Raw genomic sequence first — 9,734 nt, forward strand, 5'->3', positions numbered from 1 at the left:
GCGTCAACTCAGTCCTATTCCCACCAAAGTAGAACATAGCCCCCTCAGTTGATAACTTCAAGTTCAAAGACTAGGAAGCAGAGACAATTAACCAATGAGTTTATTTCTCACTTCCCTAGTCTGCTTCTCTCTCCTCCTTCTGTCTTTGCACCTCTCTATCTTCCTCTTTTTCTCTTTTCTTCTTTCACTCCCATGTGTGTATCCAAGCAGATTGATTAAGCTTTCTGGCAGTGAAACATTGCCTATCATTGGTATTTAGGGCAATCACAAAAGGTTTAAACAAATTTTAAGATCTAATATTAGGATGGTATTTGCTGTCCTCCTGAAAAAAGGAATTTAATATAAAAGTAAGAGCTTAATTATAATCTTTTTAAAAATAATCTTTAGGATAATATACCAGTTGTTAGCCTATCACTAGAAGTCAGTAATAAGAAATGACAGAATAACTTATTTATTCCTTCCTTGCTTGCTTCCTACTACTTGTTAAAATTACACTTTCATATAAAATATCATCCCTGCAGTAACTGTAAATAATTAGTATTGAGTTCACTATTTTGGGACCATCCTAAAGAAAACAGGACTGAGATTATAAAGCAAGATTAATCTTTTTCCCTCTAAAGATTAATCCCAGGATAGAGAATTTCCTTTGTGCCATGTGGGTTACCCAATTTTGTAGAAGAGTTCTGCATGGAAAATCTCTTTTCATAAATTATTTTTTGTTTCAAGTATGAAGAAAGAGAAAGAAAATTCTGTCCTTAATTTATGACTAGAAATGAAATACAAAAATGTCCTTCCTTTCTTCCTAAAGGCTTACAATGAGAGTCTATAAACTTCTACAGTGATTTCATGGCTCTTTCATCATGTTCTTGGCAAACTTGGAAGGGAGGAGGTCATAGCAATGACTGACATTTACTGAGCAGTCACTGCAGAAAGAGCTCCCTTCTAAATGCTGTGTATGTCAACTCAATGAACCCTCACAATGACCCTCAGAGGTAGGTCCTAATATTACCATCACTGTTCCTAGACAGAGAAACTGAGACAGAGAGTGTAAGAAACTTGCCCAAGGACACACCGCTAGTGGGTGGGAAAGCCTTGCTTGGAACTCAGGCATTTGGGCTCCACAGCCCTCCACTTACAACTACTGTAGCAGAACAATTACTGTCCCTGCTGGACAACCACCTTACCTTAGCATCAGATAGAGACTAGTATTGATTGTGTACTTACTAGGGGTGGTCAAATAGGTTATCTCATTGAAAACTCTGCCACAGATCCAGTATCGGGCTCAGAGGGGCAAGTTACTTACAGATTTAATCAGAACTCTTTTCAGATGAAAAGACAAACCAACTCAATGAGCTTAAGGGTGTGGGCGGAGGTTTGTTGACTCAGTTCCCAAGAAGAACAGGAATGGAATGGATGCAGGGACTGGTCAATATCAGGAAGGCCCCGGGAGGACTGTGTGAGGTTCTCAAGCCCCAGGTTGATTATTTCCACAGCAAATTAACCCTAAATGAAATGATCTATCTGGATAGGGAATTACTTTCTGTCTGCCCCCGCCTGAATGCAATGCATGAATCCCCATGAGGACACGGACCTTGACAATCTCATTCCCTCTTGAGTATCCCTCAGGCTTGCAAACGTTTCTGTGCTGGGCAGAGGGAGGATGTACAAACTAAAGAGAATCAAAGTCGTCCCCGATGCAGCTCCCTCCTTCAGGCTGCATCATCTGGACACTGCTCTGTTGGAACAGTGGGTTCACAAGCCACAAGCAAAGCTGCATCAGGGAAGAAACTGATACACGTCCAGAAAAACCAGATTGCATTCCTGGTCCTGCCCTCTGGCTGTGTAACAAGTGAAGCAAGCCAGTCTTCACTCTGAGCTGCAGTTCCCTTGGCTCTTCAGGGAAGGTCCGCTCTTCCCTCCCTGTTCACTTCACAGTGTTGCCCTAAGTTACAAAAGGCAGGTCGTGCAAGCTCTTTCTTCCTGATCATCTCCAAATAGCCCCTTTCAAGAACTCAGCCAAACTCATCAGAATTCCTATCTGTGCCCACGTGTTCTCAACACCTGCACACTCGTCTTCCTCTGCTCTTAGGATCTTTAAACCCACTTTGTCCACTTGGCTCACGCAGAATGTGTGGCCCATTTCAAGTCTGTATCTTCCACAAAGCACTTCCTGATTCCCCTACACTTGAAATCATCTTACTTTCCATTAAATCACCCCAGCACTTTATCTGTACATCTCTAGAAACATAAAAGTGTAATGATTCACTGTCACCTCATTATTTCACAAGAAGCCCAGGGAAGGAACCTAAGTTGTCCAAGAACTACCAGGAGCCCTGTGGTCATCAGTATTCTTTCCTTTTTTTTTTTATTAATTTATTTTATTTTTGGCTGTGTTGGGTCTTCGTTTCTGCATGCCGGCTTTCTCTAGTTGGGGTGAGCGGGGCCTCCTCTTCGCTGCTGTGTGAGGGCTTCTCACTGCGGGGGCTCCTCTTGTTGCGGAGCAGAGGCTCTAGGCGTGCAGGCTTCAGTAGTTGTGGCTCACGGGCTCTAGAGTGCAGGCTCAGTAGTTGTGGCACACAGGCTCTAGGGCACAGGCTCAGTAGTTGTGGCTCGCGGGCTCTAGAGTGCAGGCTCAGTAGTTGTGGCGCACGGGCCTAGTTGCTCTGTGGCATGTGGGATCTTCCCGGACCAGGGCTCAAACCCGTGTCCTCTGCATTGGCAGGCAGATTCTTAACCACTGCACCACAGGGAAGCCCATCAGTGTTCTTTCTGATTAGTCTAGAATGCTTTAGAACAAGAGGGGTGTACAGGAGAGAGATTTCACTGCAGACCTTTCCCATTAATTTACGAAGTGAATTAGCCTGATCTTCTAGATTTTAGTATGTCACAGTTGGGGACAAGGTAAGGGAGGCACCAGGGATTCTCTGTGGCTGACTGCTGTGTAATTAACCCATTCGAACTGCTTACGGTAGGAACATGTAACCACAGAGTGGAGCTTGTCCAGTGTAACCTGATTCTGGTGAACATTCCGTGGGTGGGAAGTTTCGAGAGCTGCGGAGGGCTCACTTTTGGTCACCTTCGTTACCTTAATCTTATCACTGATCCTTCAAGGGCTTCTTTGTCACATCCATTAAAAAAAAAAACATAAAAACGTTTTCTGATACCCCTTTACAATCTAAAAAACATTAAATGAGTTAACCTCTTCCCTAAATAAAACGAAGCATGTTAGGCTGTACTTTAATCGACAGACACAAAGGTACCTAAATTTTCATTAACTTTCTCTTCTGTGTTTCAGAAGTTTGACTCAGTGGAAGACATCATCGAACACTACAAGTATTTTCCTATTATACTCATTGACGGGAAGGATAAAACTGGGATCCACAGGGAACAGTGTTACCTGACTCAGCCCCTCCCTCTCAACAGACACTTCTCATTTATGTAGCCTGGTCTTTGTTTCATCTTCAGTTCAGTGGATCCAATGCCTCTATCATTTTTTTCCTTTATTTCAAAAGATTATTTTCTGTGGTTTCAAGGGATTACTTCTCTGATTCTGTAGAAAAGAAAAACATTCTATCATGGAAATTGGAAAATCAATTGTGGTTTTGAAAGCTCTAATTGCAGAAGAAATATTTATAAGATGAAAAAATAAAAACTGGCTTTTAAAAAACATCTTCTAAAGAAAAAAACAAAAACACGGTCCTTATGCTCATGTTACAGATGAGCAGCAAAGGTTACAGGAAGCTATTGCTTCAATGTTTGCAGCTGGCAACTGACAAGTCTAGGTAAGAGTCCCAAATCTGTGATCTTTATAACACTCGGTGCTGCCTTTCTTTATTTCAAAATTGTTTGGACTTGTGCATTTACAAAGTTTTCATGATTCCTTATGCTAAAGATGTTGGTGAATGTTAGCTCTATTTTATTTGTAATTCTGGAAATTCAATTTTAGGGAAGGGTGTGGGATGGAAAAACAAATCACTTGTGAACACCACTTGAAAGATAGAAATCAGAAATATTTTTAGTATGGTGTGAAATGGCCATAGGACCATCTCCAGCCTACTCTGTTTAGAGTAGCTTTAAGCCCAGTGGAATTAGCAAATTCATAGAAAGGGAGGAAGCTTAAGTCTGAGTGAAAGTATAAATTTTTAATTCCATTTGTGGACTTCCATTCAAAGGAAAAGAACTGTCCTCGAATTAGTGCTAGTATCTTGCAGGAACTTGACACATGTCATGATGCTGTCCCCACTCAAAGCTAAGAGGATTACATTTTCTTCCTGTTTCACAACACAGATGAGGAAACAGGCTCAAAGACGTCATTGATCTTACTCAATATAAGAAGAGATCCCAGATTTTTATCCATGTGCCTAGTTTCATCCAAGCATATCTTCCCCGGTACATTCTCTGCCCTAGGGAATTTTATAATCAAGCTGAAAAGTTAAATTTAAAAAAGACAGAGAGAAACAATTTGAAAATGCCGATTTACCCACGTTAAAATATATAAATAAACAAACTCTTGTAGTGGTGTAAAGTTTAAAAACAAAAAAGTGCTGATGGAAATTAATAGTACCCAATGATTTCAAATGTTTCCAAAGCCTACATGTGAAATATATGGAGTATTTATGTAATTGTAGCTTTAATGCAGAAGTAAAGCCAGAAAGAATGAGAAGGCAAGAGATATCAATGAAAACAATACAAATGAAGCCCAGGACCAGCATAGAAACAGACTCTGCAGAGAGGACACAGGCTTGAGGGCAGAAAGAATATGACCCTCACCCTAAAAAGTTATTGAAAGATTACAGATGACTCTGCTGCACTTCTCACCGGGGCCATGCCATTCAATGCTGTGTTCGCAAGAAATGTTTCAGAGTTTCCTCAGGCACTGTTGTTGTTAAAGTCCATGAACATCAGGTGGTGGTTAGCACTGTATGAGGCTTACATTTTAAAAAATGCTTTATCACCTATTATTCATAAGTGCATGAGATGATGATAAAGGAAAAAGAAGTAGAGCCATCTTAAAATGCTCACAATGCTTATATATATGAAAATCTCTGGAAAGAAATATAACATTCATAATAGTGACAATTTGGGGGGGCCACGTTAGTTGAGTCTTCTGGAACTCAGATGCCAAGACAAGAGTTACAAGTGCTAATATTTATTGGAGGCAATGCCTAAGAAAGATCAAGGGAAGATGGAATAGGAATAGACAGGAGAGACACCTGTGAGAGGAACAGGGAAGGAGAGAGGAATGGGCAGGAAAAGCATCAGACTGAGATGCAGCTCTGGGAGAGGCTTGGCTAGCCCATTGGTGAGATCCAGAGCAAAGACTGCCCACAGAGGAGAGTGCCCCGTGCTGTGCAGAAATGGCCAGGTCTTAGTCACCATTATGCCAAGTCATTGCCAGAGGCTGCCCAGGAAAACATGACCTTCACATGCTCTGGGAGACCCAGAAGGTGCTATTAGCTGCAGGCCGACAAAAAACTTTTTGATCAGCATGTTCTTATTTCAAGACAGATTCAAGGGGCCCACCTCCATGTCTGCCACAGTGACATTCTAATTTTCAGTGTTGATTGTAATAAGGACATTTTGCTTGTAATTGATTACTAAAGAATAAGAATATATAAATGGCAATTGTACTTGATTTTTACAACAATTCTGTAAAGAAGGCAGGGCAGGTATTCATAACCCATTTTATAATTGAGGAAACTATGTCTCCTTGGCCAAAATCTTAGAGTGACATACTTGTGGCTGGAACCAAGGTCTTCATACACAATTTTTCTGTTTAGTGTCTAGATGGTCATTGAATCTATAATTGAAAGTCCAGTGATCTGGGCTTGGCATGCCTAAATTCCAAAGAGTTTTAATCCCTTTTCAACCATTATTTCATTTTCAGTTGTAAAGTGTCGCTTGCCTAGGCTCAATATAGTAGTGGAATTTTACCTTTATCTGATTATAGCATCTATTCATTCAAGATATTACATTTGACTAAATAACTTCCATTCTGGATCAGTTTATATCTTCCTCATATTTAATAATATCTTGTCATAAGCACTTGTTTGTGTACTGCATATGTATTCATTACTATGCATTCTTGTAGATATTAGAATAATAGCAGTGAATTAAGTGGGAGAAACAGACAACAAATAAGTATACAATGAATAAGACAATCTTAAGTTGGTTTCCCATTACTTTGTTGTATTTCTGTAACACTTATCACTAAGTGCTTGTGAGCAGGGCCAATATTAGATATTTTGATGAAGCTCATTGAATTGGCTTTAAAAAGTTTTGAACCAGAAAATTTTTAATTTTCCCAAAGCTACTTGGAAAACTGCCTCTCTTGGGGGTATGTGTGTGTGAATAACCATGTCATAGCTGAAATCAATTAAATCTTCTCTTCAAATTATTATAGAGGAATCAAATTTTACCCCATTGCCAAATTTAGTTCATTGCTGTGTGTGTGTGTGTGTGTGTGTGTGTGTACACATACACGCATTTTTTTACAAGATAGTCTATGCAGTATATGATTAGCACTATATTTCTGTATCTACTTTTTTATCCTGAATATTTGTTCTAGCTAAGTACATTTCCTTTCTTTTTTTGCACATTATGGCTCTAACTTAAATTAAAGCAAATAAGTAATTAAATGTCATAATATATCTGAAACTGAGTATTAAAATAAATTTAAAATACAGTTTAATTTTGTTTGAGTCATTCTCTATTACCTCTAAAGCCCTTTTGAAATCAAATTTTGGGTTTTTTATGACAAAGTTTCTTGAACAATTTTTGACCTACAAGCATATGCTGGATTTGGGAGATAAAGGCCAAAAAGACCTAATCCCTGTGCTAGAGAGCTAAGAGCCTAGCAGGCAAGATACACATATAATTAAAATCATGCAGTGCAGAATAATAGATTTGGTAATTCTCTCCCTCGTACCACCATCGCATTGGTAGGCCTGGATGTGTGGGGAGGGTGTAATCAGGGAAAACTGCCCAGGGGATGTGTCTAAGTAGAGAGCTAAAGGATGGCCCTAGACTGCAAACTTTAGAATTACAAAAACCTTGTCAGTCTGTTTTTGAGCACTCTTATCTTTAGGGCACTATTCTAGGTCATTCTTATACTACTGAAGCAGTGACTACCTGTTGAATGGGTAAGTGAACACAATAGAAATAGAGGTAGCTTCCCTGGGGAAAGAACAGATGACTTATTAAGTGGCTCTGGGGAAATGTCAACTATTAGTTGGAACCCTGTAGTGTAGGTACCTGACAATTAGCTTTTTTGATTATAATGTAAGTGCCTGACATTAAGCTTTTGACTGCTGAGGCATCCATTTCAAAGACATCCATCTTGGAAAGAACACATTGCCATCTACACAACTAGATAAAGAGCCAGGCTGCCCCACGCATGAGTCTTCCTCATTGGAAAGCTCTGGTGGACCTAGATAACTGACTGACCCACTGCTTGCTTTTCCCTTCCTGTGCTTTAATTCCTGCTCTTCTGTTTTAATTTCACCAATAAAGAGTGAACCCTCAAAACCCCAACACCCCACCATCAACCCCAATAAAGGCAGAGAGAGCACCAGTGAAACAGGAGGGAAGGGGGCAGGGCACAACCTTTAAAAGAATGATATAGCCATAGTACATGACAAAGACTGGTTAGAACCAACTGGGTCCAGGATGGCAGAAGATTCAACTTCCAGTGGACCTAGAGCCTCATTATACTCTTATTGTAATACATTAGCTTGCTAAATGACATACCCACCAGTGCCATGACAGTTCTGACTGAGGCCAACCATAAAAGGTCAAAAAGTGTGTGGTGGCCCAATTCCTGGAAATCCCCGCCTCTTTCCCAAAATAGTTGGAATAATCCCATTCATTAGCCTATGAAATTACCCACCCCATAAAAATTAACCATGCCATCTTTCAAGGCCTCTTGACTCTTGCCTTCCGAGATGGCCCACACTCTGTCTGTGGAGTGTGTTTCTCTCTAAATAAATCTGATTCTTACCTATCACTTCATCTCCGAATTCCTTCGCTACAAAGAAAGAAACTTAAATTCACCAGCAACACCAGGCTCACACATTCATATTCTCTCTCTCTCTCTCTCCCACCTCTCCCCCTGCCCCCTGAACATTGCTAAGTGGTGCAGGACATGGCTTGTACCCTCCAGGACATGTGAGTAATAAACCTTGTTTCTTCTAAGTTCCCTGATAGTAGTTGCTGAGGTGTGTCTTGCAATCATAAGAACCAAAAGGGCTGGTCCAGCCTCAGCATTGGCTTCAGTTGGGGAAATGTCTGTGAGGCTTGCCACAAGTAGCCCAGAGGAGTGCCCTCTGCCATTTCTAGAAAATAGCATCAGTATGGATAGGCTGAGACCAACACAAAACAAACATAAATCAATGCAGCACTTTGAAAAGCAATTTCACAGTATTCAGTAAAATATAAAATATGTACCCACTGCAATAAGACTTCCAGTTAAAACATGGCTATATATGAACTTATCTTTCATCGCTCTGGAAACACCACTTTAATGACAATAAATAAATTGAAAAGGCAAGAACATAGGATAAAAAGAATAGAAAAAAATATGACAGATGAAGAAAGACATCAACAAAATTTCAGATGAGAGAAATTAAATGGACAATGCATAGTAACTGAGTTAACAAAACTTAAAAAAGCTAAAATGTAAGCCTGCTAGGAGGCAATTCAACAAGAAACAAACTGGTTTCTGTCAACTGAAAAAAATGCACAACCTATTCGGCAGACATTCTTAGGACTTCGAGCCCGGGAGACAGCCTCTCAGATAATGCTGAGAAAACTGTTCTGAGGAGGAAGGGGGGATGCCAGGATATACAGGAGTTTCTGTAACAACACCAGGTAATCTGAGCAAAGGATTACTGTTAATAAAAGAAAACCAGACGTCTCAAGTTAAGGAAGTTAGCGCTTTTCTGTGTATGGGAAGATACAAGGAGTCCAGGCTCACTAAAACCATCCCTTTGATATGCACCTCAGCTGTCTGGGGCCAGTATCCTGTGTTTTCTCATCCTGAGTCTCCTCAGGGTACACTGAGGGGAGAGGGGTGTGGGTGGGGTGGGGTGCTGCAGCACTTGACTGCCAAATGGCAGGCATTCTTGGTTTCCATCCTGAACTCCCTCAGGGTTCACTGTTGGGGATGGCTGCAATTGCTGATGACTGCAGCATCCTTTGTTTATTGATGTGGTAGGCAGTGTTCTTAGTCCACATTTCCATTACAAAAATCTGGAAAGGCTCAGAAATTGAAGTCACTAGTAACACTTAAATGCTGGTAAAGGGACTTGGGTGAAAAGGAGATTCACTGATGGTCATTATAAGTTTTAATCAACACCCCTCCCCTAGAAACCAGAGGCTTCCTCAGCCAGGCTACTATTCCTCACTCACCCTGGTGTCCATCCAGAGAATACATCTACAGAAAATGTTCAGAAAATATTTAAATACAAAAAATACATGCAAGATACTACTGAAAATGGTAAGCGTGTGCTGTGCTGAAAAATAGGGTTTAAGTGAAAGTGTCATTCCAAAGTTTTAGAACTCCAACCTGTTTGAAATACTTTGTTCCCAGGAGAAGGAGAATCATAACCCTAAACCAAGAGAACAGATTAATTCTGCCACAAATACTAGCATGTGCTGGTCCCCAACAAAACAGCCTGATCCCCACTCTATCATGCTACAGTGAAGTCCCACCCATAAACATACATGTTCCAACT

The 9,734-nt window shown here is 40.5% G+C and overlaps 1 protein-coding gene across 1 annotated transcript in view; it reads left to right on the forward strand.

The window, feature by feature from the left end:
* CLNK (cytokine dependent hematopoietic cell linker) overlaps window positions 1-6,678 on the forward strand; it is a 188,681-nt gene extending 182,003 nt beyond the window's left edge. Inside the window, exon 19 of the mRNA XM_027103353.1 lies at window positions 3,296-6,678. Within this exon, the coding sequence (XP_026959154.1) occupies window positions 3,296-3,442 (147 nt within the window). The 3' untranslated portion in view covers window positions 3,443-6,678. The remainder of the gene's footprint in view (window positions 1-3,295) is intronic.
* The last annotated feature ends 3,056 nt before the right edge of the window (window positions 6,679-9,734 follow it).

This window comes from Aethalodelphis obliquidens, unplaced genomic scaffold (genome assembly GCF_003676395.1).
Source record: "Aethalodelphis obliquidens isolate GAN/ISIS:26980383/991018 unplaced genomic scaffold, ASM367639v1 scaffold6, whole genome shotgun sequence".
Lineage (NCBI taxonomy): Eukaryota > Metazoa > Chordata > Mammalia > Artiodactyla > Delphinidae > Aethalodelphis > Aethalodelphis obliquidens.